The sequence below is a fragment of the Poromitra crassiceps genome, assembly GCF_964638095.1.
Source record: "Poromitra crassiceps genome assembly, contig: HAP1_SCAFFOLD_585, whole genome shotgun sequence".
NCBI classification, from domain to species: Eukaryota; Metazoa; Chordata; class Actinopteri; order Beryciformes; family Melamphaidae; genus Poromitra; species Poromitra crassiceps.
Window position 1 is genome coordinate 52,501 of NW_028151823.1, and position 20,312 is coordinate 72,812.

General features: G+C 46.2%; 1 protein-coding gene across 1 annotated transcript in view; it reads right to left on the minus strand.

The window, feature by feature from the left end:
- LOC310771389 (NLR family CARD domain-containing protein 3-like) overlaps positions 1-10,789 on the minus strand; it is a 12,895-nt gene extending 2,106 nt beyond the window's left edge. Inside the window, exons 1-5 of the mRNA XM_083664012.1 lie at positions 9,201-10,789; positions 8,932-9,105; positions 8,224-8,397; positions 4,462-4,635; positions 4,260-4,306 (exon numbers count right to left, since the gene is read on the minus strand). Coding sequence (XP_083520138.1) covers positions 4,260-4,306; positions 4,462-4,635; positions 8,224-8,397; positions 8,932-9,105; positions 9,201-10,717 — 2,086 coding nt within the window. The 5' untranslated portion in view covers positions 10,718-10,789. The remainder of the gene's footprint in view (positions 1-4,259; positions 4,307-4,461; positions 4,636-8,223; positions 8,398-8,931; positions 9,106-9,200) is intronic.
- Between the last annotated feature and the right edge of the window lie 9,523 nt (positions 10,790-20,312).

Genomic DNA, 20,312 nt, shown 5'->3' on the forward strand with positions numbered 1-20,312 from the left:
CACAGACACCTCACCCCCCACATACACACACACCTCAGCCCCCCCCACATACACACACACCTCAGCCCCCCCCACATACACAGACACCTCACCTCACCCCCCACATACACACACCTCAGCCCCCCCCACATACACACACACCTCAGCCCCCCCCACATACACAGACACCTCACCTCACCCCCCCCCCCACACACACACACACACACACACAGCTCACCCCCCCCCCCACACACCTCACCCCCCCCCCACACACACACAGACAGCTCACCCCCCCCCCCCACATACACAGACACCTCACCCCCCCACCTCACACAGACACCTCACCCCACACACACACATCACCCCCCCCACACACACAGACAGCTCACCCCCCCCACACACAGCTCACCCCCCCACACACACACACACAGACACCTCACCTCACCCCCCCCCCACACACACACACACAGCTCACCCCCCCCCACACACCTCACCCCCCCAAACACACAGCTCACCCCCCCACACACCTCACCCCCCCCCACACACACACACACAGACAGCTCACCCCCCCCACACACAGACACCTCACCCACCCCACACACACACACACACACAGACAGCTCACCCCCCCCACACACACACCTCACCCCCCCCCCCCCCACACACACACACACACACACACACAGACAGCTCACCCCCCCCCCCCCCACACAGACAGACACCTCACCCCCCCCACACACACCTCACCCCCCCACACACACACCTTACGTCAAGTTTCATGCTATACGGCATAGCACCACCTACTGGCAAACACAGGAAGCGCTTTATCTCGATAACCGTTAGTCCGATCAACTTCAAACTTGGGGAAAGCGCTTAGGGCAGGGGTGGGCAACATGTTTTTCCTGAGGGCCATACTGGCTTACATCAAGTGAAGGGCCACACATTGGAGATCATACCTGCCAACACTCCTGATTTTCACGGGAGTCTTCCTATTTTTAACCCTCACTCCTGTTGTGATTGGTAATTTCTTGTTAATCTCCGGATATAATAGTGATACAAATCAAATGGCTGTAGCAGATGAGATTTATTAACATAATTCTGCCTTTTATTGAGTTTTTGGGGGTCGTTTTGTTTTTCTTTGAGTCCGGCCCTGGGGCCGCATTTTGCCCCAGGCCCACTAGAAATGAACTGTTATAACAGAAGTAGAGTATTGGCCAGAATGACATGAACATTTGGACACTTATTCAGCAGGTATCTTGTATGTTGTGTTCAGGTGCACTGTAAAAAAAAGAAAGAAAAAAATGCAATTCCATCGTGGGCCACACCGCATGCGTGGGCCGTATTTTGTCCATGTGTGGCTTAGGGGGACCTGATAGGGTGCAGTGCTGAATTTTGTGCAATTGGCATAGCGCCACCTACTGGCAACATAAATTTTGTTTATCTCGAGAACCATTCGGCGGATCGACTTCACACTCGGGGAATGCGCTGAGGGGGACCTCACGGATTTCAGTGCCGGATTTCATGCAATTCGGCATAGTGCCACCTACCGATACCTTACACACACACACACACACACACACACACACACACACACACACACACACACACACACACACACACACACACACACACACACACACACACAGCATAATACCAGCAAACTAGATTATCAGGCCACATAGCGGCCTGATAATCAAGTATGTTATATATCCTATAATAAAATTGCCTAGATGGATGGGCGGGCGTGTGGTGTCGGTCAGTCACGATTTGATTTAGTTTTGTGTCACGAAAGTGACATCACCCGATGTCACTTTGGTGACGTTCAGTGCCAAAAAAATACCCTTAGACCTCAGGGTGTTAATATCCCTATAATATTCCTATAGGGGTTGACAGTGTGTCTGTGACCTGAGGGTGTTAATATCCATATAATATTCCTATAGGGGTTGACAGTGTGTCTGTGGTGCTTAAACCCAAACCTGTTCGGAGCCCAAGTGGCGCGTGGGTCGGAGTCCGTTTCAGACTGAAAACATAACTTGTCTGAGATGACAGGTTGAGAGGCGGGTCATAGTAGCATGTTGATGATTTTATTTGACAATTATGGGGACTGGATTGGGCTTTGGCCAATCCTGGCGTGTTCCACCCCCAAATCGAGTGGGATTCAGGGTGTTGTGGCGCTCCTCTCGGGAAGAGCCTGGTGACGCGAGGTTTAGTGGTTGAGTGGAGCTCAGCGAGTCACAGGCAGCCAGCTGCCGGATTGGAGAGTGCAGCCCGTCGGCCTGGAATCTCCGCGGTGCAACCCCTGACAACCAGGCTCTCAGGCACGCTAGTATTCCCTGAACTTACTAACACTTAAAGACTCAATTTTCTATTTCTTTTTGGAATCTACCTTTTTACACTTTCAACTTTCTTCCCTGATCTTAGGACCATTTAAAGACTACATTTTCGTATTGCTTTTGTTGGACTCCTATTTACATTTAAAATTTTCTGTTCTTTTGTAAATTTTATTTCTATACTGTGAAACTCTGTAAATGGTTAGCCCGGCATCTTCTCGGCCTGTCCCGGAGGGGGGTCCCCAGAGGTCCATAGTTGGGCCCCTACAGTACATCGGCCCTCACAAGGTTCCTCCTCAGCCAACAAGTCGCTGAGGCAATCCATGGTGCGCACTGGGGGCGAGGGGGAGGCGGGGGGGGGGGGGGGCGCTGTGTCCCGGCCTGGCCTTCGCTCCCACGCCTTATGTGTGTGGGGGCGGGGGCCGGGGTGGGGGGCATCGGTGCTCTCCATCACTGGTAGAGGGATGCCATTAGGTTAGAATAGCTTAGGTTAGGCGATAGATTAGCTACAGCCTAACTGTAGGCTGTAGATCTGTTATAGTGTTCAGGCTAAAATCAGACTAGAGCAGAATAGGACAGGGCAGACTAGGCTGTAGATTAGCTAGATTCCCCGTGTTCTAGTTAGTTCTGGTTAATGGCTAGAGTAGTCAGATTGTCTGATTTGCTCCCACCTTTTCCTGCTCTCTCCTTTCTCACACTCTAAAGCATGGCACTCATTCTACTCTAAAGCATGGCATCCCCTCCTTTCCCTGTTCTCTCCTCATACTCTCTCATACTCCCCCTGCTCTCCCTCCCCACCTCCTCCCTTTCCTGAACTATCCTCCCGCACTATTCTAAAGTATGGCACCCATTCTATTCTATACCATGGCACCCATGATCTTTCTCTTTCCCCATTCCCCTGCTCCTTCCACACCTCTCCTTCCCTGCTCTCTCCTCCCCCACATTTCCCATTCCCTCCCAACCTTCTCCCTTTCCCTGCTCTCTCCTCCCCCACATCCCCCGCTCTCCCTCCCTCCTCCCCTCTTCTGCTCTCTCCTCTTTCTCCCTTCCCCACCTCCTCCCCTTCCCTGCTCTCTCCTCCCCTTCCCGGCTCTCTCCTCCCCCACATTTCCCATTCATGTGGGAAATTGACCTCATCACTTTCCTGCTCTCTCCTCTCACATTCCCCCTGCTCTCCCTCCCCTGCACACTCCCCACCTCCTCCCTCTCCTGATCTCTCCTCCCCCACTATTCTAAAGCATAGCACCCATTCTACCCTAAAGCATGGCACCCTTTCTATTCTATATTTCTATATTTTCTATATTTCTCTATCATATGATTGTTCAATGTGTTTTCCTTACTACTGTAATTGCTACTGTTGTGTCAGCTAGAATTAGCTAGACATATTTTCTCTGAGACATGCTTGTGAATTAGGGCTATACAAATAAACTTGACTTGACTATGGTCTCATGCAGTCACAGTAACGTACGTGCTATACTAGTTGACTGTTGTCTTTGCAGTGTGTTCAAGTGCACATTTTTGGCCGTGACACAGGAGATGTGAGGTGATGCAACAGTCGGCATTCTTTGTCTTTTGAAGTTTTGGTGGTGTGTTGCAGCCTTAAGATATCCGCTGGAGAAAATAAAATCCATGCACAGATTTACCTCCTATAGGTCCACAAATTTCACATATATTATTAAGCTCCGCCAGCGCCACACAGCTTCCGGCTCGCTGGTTGCTCGCCAGCACATCCCAGTGGGGCGGTGCTTATAGTAAAAATCTTGTCTAAAAGTATTAATATTGAACATGTCACATGTCTAATTTGCACTATTCAACACTGCATTTTCTCAGTGTCTCAGAAACACACTCTGCAAGTTTGAAGTTGATCGGACGAACGGCTCTGGAGATGTGTGATAAACAGAGAACATACAGACAGACGGTCGAGCATTTATTAAGGAGATACACACTTACACTTCCTCACTCCTGGTTTCAACCTCTGGACTCCACCATGGTCCACACTGTGGGGCAAACAAAGTCAGACCAGAGTATTCTATTTGAGGACAGAAACAAAACCTTCCCTATGAAGGGTTTTCCATATAATAGGGACCGTTCGTTATTTATGGAAGGGGTCACTGGAGGAAATAGGGGAGGGTGATGCTTTTTAAATATATACCTGAGAGAGTCCAGGCTCCAGTGTGGATCCTCCAGTCCAGCAGAGAGCAGCTCCACTCCTGGGCCTCCTGGATGATTGTAGCTCAGGTCCAGCTCTCTCAGATGGGAGGGGTTGGAGCCCAGAGCTGAGGCCAGAGAAGCACAGCCTTCCTCTGTAAGCAGACAGCCTGACAAACTGCACACACACACACACACACACACACACACACACACACACACAAACACAAATGAATCCATGTCAGATTTGATTAGTAGCCTACTGTGAAATTAGTTGTGATAATGCCGTCAAATTCTAGCAAAACGGTTACTGCCTCATACAGTTGGCTGGTCAGCTCTGTGGTTATGTGCTGCAGTTTGAGAGTTCCCTACTCACTGTCTGACAGAATATTAGAAGTTCTTTCTACTTTTTCAGGTTTCAACAACTGAGGCAGCTCAGAGAGGAAAGCATGAAATGCCCTCATGGAAAGTCATTCACAGGGGCTATGAAGGGCTAAATGTTGGTATCACACCTGGTTTAAAAAATACATGGACAGAGAAAATCACCCACAGGTGTTTGTCTGCTGATAGTAATCTGTATGTAAAGCAGGAGGTAAATGGTCATCTGTTGATCAGGTTAAAGCACAACAACAATGCTGGCAGTTGTTTGGGAATGTTTGATTGGTGTGCTATGGGCTAAAGCCGGGATACTCAACTGGCTTTGCCCGGGGGCCACTTTTTGAACCACCAAGCAGAATGTTAACAAGCATTATACCATGGTCTGGGTGAATACTCGATTCTGATTGGCTGAAAGGTGTCCATTAATTTGTGATAATGTACAGTGATAATGTACACCTAGCTAAATGGTCTGTTCACCGTTCATATCAATGCGCCAGGATTACGACCACGACAGAGCCGTTTAGTTAGTTAGCTTGACTCTAGAATTGTTCCAGGTGCAGGCACTAAGCGGCCATTTTATCCAATGATAGCCTAATCCTGAGCAGCCGAGGGGACTATTTTGTCTCGCCAGTTCTCAACTCATATTCAAGGTTATGAAAACTAGATTTTGATTGCAAAATGCATGGAAATATAAATGAATGGTCTTGTTTTGTTTCTTTGGCAAGTGACCATGGTATAAGCGGATTAATGCACTTCAAGGTGTCCATTATCAGAAATTATTGGACTTCGCGGCTTCGCCTCGGACGGGTTACGCCCAGGCCCGGTTCTACGGGGGTGCAAAAGCATGCATTGCACCCTTATTTTAATTGTCTGCATGCTCAGTTGAAAAGTAAAAAAAAAAAAAAAAATTTTTTTTTTTTTTTTTTTTTTAAATAAATGCTACAGCTGCACACTTACTGTTTAAACTTGAATTATCGTTGTTGTTTTTCTTTGTTCTTTGATGTGATTTTATGGCTTTTTGGCACCTATATGTAACCTTTTAAGGTTGAGATAATTGTATTATCATTATATGGTCCAAATATTTCAGTAAAGCACTTGAAACACTTGAAATATTCTTGCTTGGGTGGTATCATTCTACTTGAAATGATGGTCAAATGCATTATTTTTAGTAAAATAACATGTCAAATTTTTCGGGCGGCCGGCCTTCGGCCGGCCACCCGAGTGGGCCCGGCCTTCGGCCGGGCATCTGCACCCCTTCCTATCTTGGATGCACCCTTAGTCATCTGGTTCTGGAACCGGCCCTGGTTACGCCTCCATGTCGTCCAATAATTTCTGATAATGGACACCTCATCGTGCATTAACCCTTACATAATCAGAGTGAGAATGCAAACCCAATATCCAGTGTATTGGAGGTACTGTACAGCAAAAGGTAGAAATTCAGTTTCTTCAATTCAGTTCAGTTCTCAAATGTGTTCAGAGTAAACCCTCTTCCCAAACAAATCAATAAAGGATCTCTCTTCAAAAGAAAATTAACCTACTTCTCCTGTGTGCACAAAGCCGACCTGTTTGGTTACATTTATATCATATAAATTAAGTAGGCTACATATAGTAAGTGCCTGGGTGGCAAGCAGGCTGCAACACTTGACAATTTAGCTGGAGCTCAGTCAAACTTTATTTAACAGAAGGGATGAGGAAGCGCTGCGTGGGTCCTTAGTAAAATCACTGAAACAGGTGCTCTTTGGTGAGGGTGGAGAGAAGCATGAGAAAAAGTTCAAGTTGGATCCTTGTAAAAGTCAAAAAATGGAGTAGAGTACAGGAAAAACTTGAAAAATCCAAGGCCACTCTGTTTCAGGTAGAACAGTTAAAAAGCCTTTATTGTGGCATGGCTAAATCTTACACAATTAAAAAGACCAACGTGTTTCAGCTACAGAGAGCCTTCATCAGGGTAGAGGCCCAACACTGAAATGCATGGCATTTCATGGCAATAGAATCATCCCCAAATCTGCCAGAGGAGGGGATAGACTCAAACATCTCCTCCAAAGAGAAAGCTTTTGGATTGTAACCCTAAAAGCAACCACCTTCCCCGGTTTGAATGATGATATTGATTTCTCTCCATTTCTCTGAGTCAGACATTGTTTTTTGTTATTGAGATATTTTGCTCAGTTAAATTTATTTGGTTCCTGTGACAAAGTGGGTGAGAACACACCATTTGTCCCCATTGCACATCACCTCTCAATCTTCATCAATCAATTAGTCTTACTTACATCACCTGCATTGATGTAAGTAAGACTACAGAAATTCTAACAGCGCCAGAAACACTCACATGTACATGTTGTGACTTGTGTACTCACCACGCGATGAAATATAAACAGTGTTGGGCGTGTTACTGTAATTACTTACTTTTTCAATAACAAAGTAATATAAGGTGTTACAATTTCCAAAACAGTAATTATATTACAGTTACTAATCCAAGAAAGGCTGCATTACTGCGTTAGATCATTGCCCGCCAGAATGCAGTGTTTTCTATGTAAAAAGAGAAGAAAAGAAAAAGTAATCCTCACGATCTCAGGTAGACCTGTCACACAAACACGCACACATACGTCAGAGCATGGTTGTGCACAACACGGGATGCCGGCTACTTCACAGGCAGGAATTATTTCCTGTGCCTCTCTGTGGTGCATCTGAGTGGGATCAGCCTCTCACTGAACGTGCTCCTGTGTTTGACCAGCACGCCATGGAGTGGGTGAGAGTCATTGTTCATGATGGAGCATAGCCTGGTCAGCGTTCTCTTCTCTGACACCGCTGTCAGAGAGCTCAGCTCCAGCCCCACAATGTCCCTGGCCTTACGGATCAGTTTGTTGAGTCTGTTGGCGTCCGCTGCCTTCAGCCTGCTGCCCCAGCACACGATAGCATACAGGAAGGCACTGGCCACCACCGACTCATAGAACATCCTCAGCATGGTCCGGCAGACGTTGAAGGACCTCAGCCGTCTCAGGAAGTAGAGACGGCTTTGGCTCCTTCTTGTAGAGTGCTTCAGTGTTCTTAGTCCAGTCCAGTTTATTGTCAATGTACACTCCAAGGTACTTGTAGTCCTCCACGATGTCCACACTAACCCCGTGGATTGAAACAGGGGTCACCGGTGCCGGTGTTATGATCAATTAGGGTCCGGGTCAGATCCGATTCTATCACTATCTATTCTATCGTTATGTGTAATACCCGAGTAGACCTGTGAAGACCTCTATAAAGGATTGAACATGTTGAATCTGACCAAACATCTCCAAACAATTCCAAACAACGACAGCCAGCAACGGGGCACCAAACAAACATCTGTGTTTGTGTTTGTTGGAGAAGGTTTGATTGGTGTACCATGGGCTTAAAGGATACTGACCTGAGACTCTCCAGTCTACAGTGTGGATTCTCCAGTCCAGCAGAGAGCAGCTTCACACCTGGATCTTCCAAGTCATTGTTACTCAGGTCCAGCTCTCGCAGACTAGAGGACTGGGAGCTGAGAACTGAGGCCAGAGCTTCACAGCTTCTCTTTGACAGCTTACAGCCACTCAACCTGGGGAAGAATTAGCCATGAACAAGAAATTTGAAAATAGTTTTTTCTGTATATTGCATTTAATATTGAAGACATCAAGTTATGCATGCACCTACAGAGATTTATTGGAGGCTTTGACCAGTGGCAGCAGCCCCAGGAGAGCCTCCTCTGCACGTGCTGTGTGTTTTCATATGTTTATCTCGTGATCAGCGCTGATCAACATGTTCAATCCTTTATAGAGGTCTTCACGGGGCTACTCGGATCCTAGGACCTGGGACCCGACCCAAGACCTGTACGAGTCCGGGTCCATATTTATTATGATCAATTAGGGTCCGGGTCGGGTCCGATTCTATCACTATCTATTCTATCATTATGTGTAATACCCGAGTAGACCTGTGAAGACCTCTAAAAAGGATTGAACATGTTGAATCTGACCAAACATCTCCAAACAATTCCAAACAACGACAGCCAGCAACGGGGCACCAAACAAACATCTGTGTTTGTGTTTGTTGGAGAAGGTTTGATTGGTGTACCATGGGCTTAAAGGATACTGACCTGAGACTCTCCAGTCTACAGTGTGGATTATCCAGTCCAGCAGAGAGCAGCTTCACACCTGGATGTTCCAAGTCGTTGTTACTCAGGTCCAGCTCTCGCAGACTAGAGGACTGGGAGCTGAGAACTGAGGCCAGAGCTTCACAGCTTCTCTTTGACAGCTTACAGCCACTCAACCTGGGGAAGAATTAGCCATGAACAAGAAATTTGAAAATAGTTTTTTCTGTATATTGCATTTCATATTGAAGACATCAAGTTATGCATGCACCTACAGAGATTTATTGGAGGCTTTGACCAGCGGCAGCAGCCCCAGGAGAGCCTCCTCTGAAGCAGAGTATTTCTTCAGGTCAAACACATCAAGCTCTTTTTCTGATGACAGTAAGATGAAGACCAGAGCTGACCACTGAGCAGGGGAGAGTCTGGCTGTGGAGAGACTTCCTGGACTCAGGTGCTGTTGGATCTCCTCCACTAGAGAACGGTCATTCAGCTCATTCAGACAGTGGAACAGATTGATGCTTTTCTCTGAAGAGGGATTCACCTTGATCTTCTCCTGGATGTACTGGACCGTTTTCTGATTGGTCTCCAAACTACTTCCTGTCTGTGTCAGCAGGCCTCTTAGGAGAGTCTGATTGGTCTCTAGTGAAAGACCCAGGAGGAAGCGGAGGAACAAGTCCAGGTGTCCATTTGGACTCTGTAAGGCCTTGTCCACAGCACTCTGGTAGAGGCATGCTAGTTCAGATTTGTGTCTTGATAGTGTTGACCACCAGGATGTTGATTGACTTTCTGACAGGAGATTGACACCAGTGTTGATGAAGGACAGAAAGACATAAACGGCAGCCAGAAACTCCTGAATGCTCAGATGGACAAAGCAGAACACAGTGTCCTCGTTCAGCCCACGCTCCTCTTTAAAGATCTGTGTGAACACTCCTGAGTACACTGAGGCTGCTCTGATATCAATGTCACACTTTCTCAGGTCGGCTTCATAGAAGATTAGGTTGCCTCTCTCTAGCTCCTCAAAAGCCAGTTTTCCCAGAGAGAGAATCATCTTCCTTCTCTTTTTATTCCGGATTGGATCTGTTTCAGCACTCCCATGATACTTGACATCTGCCTGTTTGGACTGAACCAGCAGGAAGTGGATGTACATCTCAGTCAGGGTCTTGGGCATGTCTCTTCTCTCTCTGGTTTTCAACACAAGCTCCAGAACTGTAGCAGTGATCCAACAAAACACTGGTATGTGGCACATGATGTGGAGGGTTCGTGAAGTCTTGATGTGGGAGATGATTCTGCTGGCCTGCTCCTTATCTATGAATCTCTTCCTGAAGTACTCATCCTTCTGTGAGTCAGTGAAGCCTCTCACCTCTGTTACCATGTCAATGCACTCAGGAGGGATCTGCTTGGCTGCTGCAGGTCGTGTGGTCATCCAGAGGCGAGCAGCGGGAAGCAGTTTCCCCTTGATAAGGTTTGTCAGCAGCACGTCCACCGAGGTTGACTCTGTAACATCAGTCACAATCCTGTTGTTCTGGAAGTCCAGAGGAAGTCGACACTCATCCACACCGTCAAAGATGAACACAACATGGAACTTGTCAAATCTGAAGATTCCTTTGGTCTCAGGAAAGAAGTGATGAAGAAGTTCCACCAAACTGTACTTTTTCCCTTTCAGCAGATTCAGCTCTCGGAAAGTGAATGGAAATGTGAACTGTATATCCTGGTTGGCTTTGTCTTCAGCCCAGTCCAGAGTGAACTTCTGTGTTAAGACTGTTTTCCCAATGCCAGCCACTCCCTTTGTCATCAATGTTCTGGTTGGTTCATCTCTTCCAGGTAAGGGTTTAAAGATGTCTTCACTTTTGATTATTGTTTCCGGTCTCACTGGTTTCCTGGATGCTGCTTCAATCTGTCTCACCTCATGTTCATCATTGACCTCTCCACTCCCTCCCTCTGTGAGGTAATGCTCTGTGTAGGTCTGATTCAGAAGTGTTGGGTTTCCTGCTTTAGCAATCCCCTCAAACAGACACTGGAACTTCTCCTTCAGACTGGATTTGTGATTACGTTGGCACACTCCAGCAAGAGTTTCTGAAAGGACAAATTACATCAATCAGTGGATGTTGCTGTAAATATGAGAAGTGTAAATATTAATATGCGAATGCATACTTTTCCTAACCACATGGCATCTATTCTGCTCATCACTGGTGGACAAACAGGTCCTGACTGTGTGTGCTACCCAATGTGAAATGCATCTGTGGTGGCATTTGTTCTTAAATAATACTGTGTTCAGCATTATACACCCACATGAATAAATCAATGATTTTAGCTGATGATTCATGAGGATTGTGAATATTATTTTGCAATCTGGAATTGAATCAATCTTTCTTGAGAAACGTCTATATTTAACTAATCATATATCTCCCATTTTCCCACCACTTCCTCCCTCCATCATGTTAAAGCTGTTAAAGCCTCTTACTGCTCTGCAGAGAGTCAGCCAGCTCCTCCTGCTTCATTCTCCTCAGGAAGAGCAGTGTGATGTTTAGAAAAGCCTCCTCCTCCTCCCTCGGACTCTCTAAGCATTCTGGGTAATCTTGACTCAGAACCAGCTGGACTCTCTTCAGCTCTTTCTTCACAAAAGTGACAATGTTCTCCTCAAGCAGCTGCAACAGAATAACATTTGAATTAAACATTCTGAAAAATAATAATAATACTGTAATAACATCAGATCCACTGGTCTAAAGAGTGCAGCATGAAGACCTCATCAACCAACACTCTTTATTTTACCAGGCAAGAAGTTAATTAAGAAAAATTCTTATCTACAATAATGACCAGGAAGTAGGCAAAATACCTCCTGGTGGAACAGGGTTTGGGGAGAAATAGTCTCAACGCCAGACCCATGAGAGTTGTTACGCTGATACACTACGTTACTGCATGCTGCAGATCTCTCTCTGGGTCTGGGACACTCCCTTCAGCCAGCTGGGGACGGAAGTGAACCGTTCACTTGGCCAGTGATTGGCCAGTGGTGGATTCAGTCTCCACCACTCAGTAACGACTTTGCAATCTGCGATCAGACGACACGGGAGTAGTGTCCTCTAGAGAGAGAGTGGCGTCAGCGGAGGACCAAAATGTGAGACTCATTAGCCAATGAACAGCCAGGAATGGGTCTCGCGCTACTTTTGCATGATAAAATCAAGCTGATAATGTACAATTTGATTCAGGGGGGGGAAACCCTTTCAGAGTACAACACAAACTGTCTATTTTGCTGCAACTTGGCAGTGCTGCTTAATCCAGGACCTTAATTCCTGGAACTCTTGAGAGTAAAAAACTGGTCCATTGGAGTGAATGGAGATATAGGGGGACTCTTCTATCTACATGGCTCTGCACGGGAGGCGCAGCCCATTTTTCGAACCGCTCTCTCATTGGTCCTATGACCTGTCACTCATTCAATTTCAACCCGCCTAGACCTGCCCTCAAACCCCAGCAGTGGCTGTGAAGTGGCACAGACTCATTTGTGTAGTATGCGGAGCGCAGGGATTCAACATAATATTTGAGTCTTGGGAGAGACTAGAGGAGAAACAACAACAACAACAGACCAGAGTAGTTGTTTTGTAATTCAGTAGCTGCAGTAAAATGTGTTGTACATTTACACACCATAAATATGGAGTCTAGGTCTGTTTGAAGCTCCTGGACAGACTGACCACTGTGAACCTCTGACCTCTCCTGGTGGACTCTGGAGAACACATGAAGTATTAGGTAATATGTCACACACACACGCACACACACACGCACACACACACACACACACACACACACACACACACACACAGACGCACACACACACACACACACACACAGTGAAATCCACTGTAAATTAGCGATGCACGATATGGATTTTTTTCAGCCGATACGATAACCGATAAATATCCGCTTCTCCTGGCCGATAACGGATACAATAACCGATAATTATTTCACATCTTTGTATTTAAAGAAATAAGTTCTTAACCTGTATTTTATGCACACCTGGGGTGACAAAAGACAGATGTGTTGAGCAAAGATGGATGATTTAAAAGACTATTCCATAGCTCTGACCTAACCAAATCTAACTGACATCACTACTGTGAACACAAAACAAAGAGCACTTCTGATATAATATATATGATTGTTTTAGTAAAGTATCACTCAATTAAACAATACAAAAAATAAAGGCTTTTATTGAACTGAACCGCTTAGTCTGCAGATAAAACACAATGACAAAAGGCAGCCTAGTAATTTAGACTTTTATTGTCATGTTACTGATCCTCTTTGAATTTTGCATTGGGGCCAGTTCTATTGAAGTGAATGGGGAAGACATGGAAAGATTAAAGATGAAAGAAAAGACACTATGTGATGTTGACAGATTTCTTTTATGTAATGTGTGTGTTTGTTTTCCTTATTACTGGTCTCCAGACAGATGATGGCTCTGTCCAGTTCTGCATACAGCTCAACTCAAAAGTCCCTATTTGGTTTATAGTGGGACTCCTGGTTAGCTTAACACATTCACTGCCAACAGTTTTTTTTTTAGTGTAGGTAGCTTCTGCCAAGGTTTTTTTTGAGGATTCTGGCTCATCTTTCAAGAGCCGAGGATTATTTTCTGCTAGGAATTTGTGAACACAAAATATCTCAAAAGAACTAATAGAATGTGTGCTTTCTCTGTCTAAAAGAGTTAGTTTGTAGAGTTAGTAGTTATGTAGGCATTAGCAGTTGAATACAGCATGGTTTCAGCATCTGAAAAGGAAAGTTGAGATAAATGCCTTTTTGTGAAATTCGATAGAACAGTCACTTTAACCATTTATTTTTGGCATCAGTAACACATCAGACATCTAAACAATAGTTCTGAACAGTAATTTCCTCCATAACACCACCCCCACCCCCCTCTCCTTCAAACTCCTCCCTCCGTGTGTGTTCTCCTCCTCCCTCCGTGGCTCTGCAGCGGGCGTGTCACAAGCGAGTTTCTGCTGTCTGTGCTGCCTGGCTGCTGGCGGCCGCTCTTTGGGCGAGTCTGGATGGGGCTCGTTCGTTTCTGGGTTTTCGGTTGTGAGCTCAGCTGGAATGAAGCTGCGTGCGATTCTGGGCTTTCTGCTGGTGTTTCAAAGTGTGTTGCACCCATAATCTATTATGCAAATTTGCAATCCCCCACCGCCAGCTCCCAGCGCGAAAGCGAAAGCGTTTTCGCCAATCCATTTTCATGAGAATGGCTTCCTCACGCTGCTGTTTTTTCTTGGCTTTCTCTCGTCTGGAGAGCACTGTCGCCACTTAGTGGGTCGGTAAAATAGGTTATACACATTCAATAGCTCCCATATTTTTATAGGAGATGTAAAAGGGTTTGATCCACATCCCACCGTCAATTTTTTTTTTTTTTTTTTTTGACGAGATACTGTAACTCGTCGACGGCAGTCAACCGTTGGATTTTTTTGACGAGATATCTCGTCGACGGCAGTGAACGTGTTAATAATGTTAGTGGATTGGATTTTGGAGTTCATACTCCCAGAGCTGGCGTAAACCATATAGAATCATCTTTACCCGAAATGAAACGTCCAGGGATTGTGTGTTTAAGTGCTTTGAATACGGGGATGTTTGATCAGCCTGAGTGCCTGAGAGCAGGCCACGCCAGTTGAGCTAGTGTTCGCTAGCCACAGCAGCTAACATGAACACTAATCAAATGCATCCTCGTCAGGTTTGGTTTAACGTAACGTAATGGCCACTCTGAGACTGCTCATACACATGAGGTTACTAACTCTGTCCTCAGCAGCAGCAGCAGCAGCAGCAGTACACAGGATGTCCCACTTCAACCCACCACGAACACAGAGCCACATGATCCTAACAGCAGTCCCACTCCTTTGAAACCCTCTAGCAAGTTTAGAGGTAAATCCTACTTTATACCTCCCAAGTACAGAAACCCATCTCTGGACATTTATTGTAGACTGGTTGAGAGGGATGTGTCTACTATCTTTAGTAAAAGAAAGGAGTACAAAGTGAGGAATAATCTATCTAAGGAACAATTGGATCAACTTAAGGCTATAAGGGATGATAAAACATTGGTGGTTCAGAGTGCAGATAAGGGGGGTGCTATCGTGGTCCTCAACCGCGACTCATATGACAGGGAAATCCAAAAGCAACTCAACAACTCTAAGTTTTACAGAAAGTTCTGTCTTTAAGACACAGGTTCACAGTCTACTCAACCAGCTCCTTGAAAAGAAACTTATCACGAAACCTGAACACGCATTTATGAAAGTTGAGTATCCAATCACACCTGTATTTTATACTCTTCCTAAAATTCATAAATCATTTGTGGACACACCCCCTGGACGCCCCATAATTGCTGCTATGGGTTCCGTCACTGAAAGAATCTCGGCCTTTGTGGATAATTCTCTTCAGCCCTTAGTGACAGCCCTCCCTTCATACACAAGGAGAAGGACACCCGTAGCACCCAGTGCATGTTGGATCTCATTGAGTGTGTACAGTGTGCTCACATCTAATGATTGTTTATATGGTGCTGATTTCTTTCTTCAGGTGTCAGGAGTGGCCATGGGGTCCAAGTAGCCGCGACACGCAACTCTAAATGGATTCTCCTTTAGAGTTGCGCACGGCTTGCCCTTCTCCATGGAAGTCAGACCCAAAGCAAGCTCGGCTGGCTTCAAACATGCACGAATCACAAAGACAAAAGTACTGACACGTAGCCACGGGTGTCTTCCCTCACGCCGGTCTGGCAACGATGTTTGTTACCTTTCAGTTTACGAGTACTATGCTTATTTGTGTAGCCGGAAACGGTATCTTTCCCTTTTCAGAGACTCTTCTTCTGGGGGCGTGGCGCTGCTGTGCAGTTGAAAGGCGGGCACGCCCCCAGAAGAAGAGTGGAGAAATCCATATTCACGGACTTAAAATGACTTTATTTAATAAAGTCAGTGGTGTGAGTGTGAGAGGAATTCAATCAATAGACAATAAGATTGGTGTGTTTAAAATGAGATATTCCACTAAATATGGCTAAAACAGATTCAAATATGCAAAAAAGGCGGAAAAAAAATTGCGGCCGGCGGCGTGGGCCCCCCTAAAAGCTTCGCCCCCTCTGGGCTGATAGGGTCGCTCCGCCCCTGAGAAGCGCCACTCTAGACCATACCATCATCCAAGGTATGATGGCCTTTTGGCCTGATCTTGTTTTCCTTATGTACTTTAAGGGCTCTATCTTCCCGACGGCGGTAATTTTGCGTTAGCGCCCGTTTTGCGCTGGAATAGCGCCATGCAAAGCCCTAATTGTGGGCGTGTCGGCCCGCTGCGCTTCACGTCATCTCCGCGCACATCTCCGTATAGGCGTGTTTATGCCCAAAAGTATTGTGGAGGTGTGGTAATGCCTATGGCATGTGGTCTCCTACCTAAAGTAATCTAATGTTACACCACAGACCTGTATGGTCGGGAATTATGTAGCCTAATAAAACCATGACAAACAAATTCTCATTTTTAAATCAAGGTGTGTTTTTTCTGGAATGCAGGCTATAGTTGAAACTCAACGTGGCATTCCGAGGAGAGAAGAGTGTGTGCAGGCGCGAGTGGAGTGACATCCATGCCGTGAGTAAATGTATCCAAGCAAGGACTTCCTGCACTGCACGGAGATGTAGAGACTGTCTGCGCTCAGGCGTACGTCTGCGTTTGCGCTAAGACCAGCTATTTCCTGGCGTTAAAATTGAGAGCACCCAAGGCGATTTCTTATTTCTTATAGGTGTTATTGTAAGTCGCTTTGGATAAAAGTGTCTGCCAAATGACGTAATGTAATGTAATGTGATTTTTTTCTAACACATTGCGCTGTAACGCCTATTTTGGAACGGGCAACTCCCAAACCTCTCTTTGTGCTCGGCACATACCGACGGTATCTTCCCCACAGCGCTAAATGACACTTGCGCGAGACACATGATAGGGTAGAGGCCCACCGACACGCCCGGGCCACGCCTACACCTGTGTCACAGCGCAAAGCTGGACGGTGGAGGCAGACAATAGCTTAAGACGCTGGGAAGATAGCAAAAAGAGGCGCGCACACGCAGCGTAAAGGCAGCGCAAACCATAGTGCCGTACAACGATAGGGCCCTAAGGGTCTGATCTATCAACACGTTCTCACTCCGACCACGTAGCATATTGACGCTTTGTCCCGTCCCTTATGCGCCACTTGTTACTAACATGGTACCCTTGAGCGACCCATGAAACCACTTGGGCTTTCCGACTAAACTCAATGCAAACCCATAGAAGTCAACTTTGACGCTTATGGCAACTGCGCCCCCATCATCCTAACTGCTCGCCCATTAGTCAACTGCTCGCCCATTAGCGTCTGGGGGGAGGTTAGGTTTAGGCGTGGGAGGTGGGAGAGGTTAGGTTTAGGGTCTGGGGGAGGTTAGGTTTAGACATGGGGTGGGAGAGGTTAGGGTTAGGGTTAGGGTCTGGGAGAGGTTAGGTTTAGGCATGGGGTGGGAGAGGTTAGGTTTAGGGTTAGGGTCTGGGAGAGGTTAGCTCCTCCAGACGTTAATGGGGGAGCAGTTAGGCTAACGGGGGAGATAGGCTAATGGGGGAGCAGTTGCCATAAGCGTCAAAGATTACTTCCATGGGTTTGCATTGAGTTTAGTTGGAAAGCCCAAGTCGTTTCATGTGTCGCTCAAGGGTACCATGTTAGTAACAAGCGACGCACAAGGGACGGGACAAAGCGTCAATATGCTACGCACTCGGAGTGAGAACGGGTTGGATCTATATGTATTTTTACCCTGTATATATACTTGATGGTTATGTAAACATAATTTGTCTACTGTGTGTCTGTTGTTGTGCATCTGTGGCTTTTATGTAACTTTTATGTATCTTTTCTGGAGTCATGTGACTATCACATGACGGGTGTATTTAAACATGGCGTCTTTGTAACAATTTTATGTCTGACGGCGGGGACACACCGGTACGCGGAACTTGCGCGCATGCGCCGCGCAGCGCACCTCCGCGCAGAAGTCGCTTAAAGTGTCCACACAGAGAGCACAGCTCACTTTGTGCACTCTGCTCGTCCGCTATATATTTTGCCCCAGATCTACTGTCTTCGTTATCATGGGTAGTAAATAACGACATAAATATATAAAGTAATATGTTTGGGATAACTGTTAATGGCTACCTTCGTTATAAAATGCAATTGCATCATATTTGTCTGTTCTCCTCCCGTTTTCCCAGTGCGTGCTGTTGTAGAGAGAAGGCGAGTCCTAGCTCTCTACTTGTTGCTCCGCAGGCAACGAGCCCCTAGAAGCCGCTCCCCCTCTCCAACTGCTGTTTCTCTCTTTGCACACTTCCAAAGGGGCAATCGTAAATAAACATTATTTCACTTTGAAATTGGTTTTATTTGACGAATGTCCGGTTTGGGAGTTCCTGTCTGCCCTGATCTGATCTGTTCTGCTTGACAGAGTCGCTCACAGGCGCAGATGGCCGCGCAGGAAAATAGAAATCCAGGCTGAGTTGCGCGGCATGAGCTGAGCTGAGCTGAGCTGAGCGTGAGCTGCGCGCTGCGCGCAATTCGGTGTGGACTGACAGATATGTTAACATGGTGTCCTAATGAAAACTGGCTGCGCACAAGGTCGTGCCGCTCAGCTTACGTGCAGGAGTCGCGTGCGGTGTGTTTTCACCGTGAGGAAGAGCAGTAGCTCGAAACATCAATGTTGGATGGCTAAATAAAAAGGTAATTGGAGCTCCAGTGTTTCACTTTGTACTGTTTTTTGGTTGTGCGCGACTGCCTCCAATACTTTTTGGTTTAACGTAATGCCAGCTCAGATGTTTCCCCTCAATAGTGCAATAGTGTTGTTATTAGGGCTGTCAGCGTTGCGATTAAGGGCCGACCGTAACGCGTTATTTATTTTTAATCGTGTTAATCGCCTGACGCTATTTTGTCCCTTCGTAGCACCCGTACTTGTAGTCAAGCTGGTCGCAGCCGTTTCCTGTCTCCTGCCTGTGCAGGCATGGAGGATAAAGACAGCAATATGCTTCTAAATGGCTCGTTTTACTTTAAAAAACTCCCAAATGGCACAGTGGACAAGTCAACCGTAGTTTGCACCTTGTGTAAAACGGAATTAAAATATCACCGAAGTACATTGAGTTTGAGCTATCACCTAAAAGCTAAGCATACCGGAGCAGCTAGCGGCCAGCTAGCAGCCAGCTAGCTAGCGCGAGACTCATCACTCATTCCTTCTTCAGAGTCTCGGATGCGCGGGTCCTCTAACCACTGGGAGGTCGGCTCCAATGGCTTCACGCGATATACACATTATCAATACACAGTTTCCAATACCGAGCCATTATTCACATGGAAGTGCCAAAGTTTTTAGCTCAGACACACCCTTCTTCGGCTGTGTCTCAGCCGTTTACATTTAATAAAGGTTTAAAGTTATGCATAATTAAGGCCGTGGCCCGGTTGAGTGACAGGCGGCCATACTGCCACTGGATAGTGCTTTATGGTTAGTTGTTGTCTGAGCTCTGGTCTTGTTTGTGGTGTTGCAGTCTTTTTGTCCATTTGATCCTGCAGCTGTAGCCTTGTCTCCTGCATACAAAACCAGTGTCTGACACATTTTAATTCCATCTGTTTTGGAGTCTGGTCCGTCTGGTTATGCCAGTGAGCTAATCAGCTCACGAAGCAGACCGCACTGACTGGCTGCACTGCTGTGTTAGTTAGCGATAATAACAATACGACGCCCAGTCGGATATTTTCAAAATAAAACGATTCTGCACAAGTATAAAGCACACAGAAGCCATTGAAAACATTTTATTTTGCTATTTCCCTGCCTTTCTGTGTGTGCATGATGCAGGGGGAGAGATTGACAGCACGCTGTGGCACACACACTCAGTCATAGCGTGATCAGTGTGAATCTGTTTTTGACAACTCGGGAAAGTCAGCGCCAGACAGCGCCCGGCACATCCCCCCCCACCCCACCCCAATTTCAAACACTCAACAGATCTACATGAATCACACAAATGATCTATTTTGGATTAAAAACTGCGAATTTCGCCAAAAGGTGACAAGTTTGCACCCCTGCTTACCTTTGCTCAGTAGGCTGCTGTCCATCTTTGAAATCAAGAGGATGATGCATAGACCAGTTAGTCCATGGGCCAAGGCAAAAATCGGTACCACCTGAGGTGACCGCACGATTTTGTTATTTTTGTCTTCCTACATGTCTCTAGTTTATATTTTGGTATGATAACCCTGCTGATTTGGTAGCTTAAGGATAGTTATCACTCTGTAAACAAACCTACCCCCATATAAATGACAAAACCCTGATTTCTGTGTATTAGTCCAGATGATATGTGAAAATGATGTTCCCTTTTTCGTAAAAGCATGAAACTTGGTACGCTTATAGTTTGGGGCCCTGTAC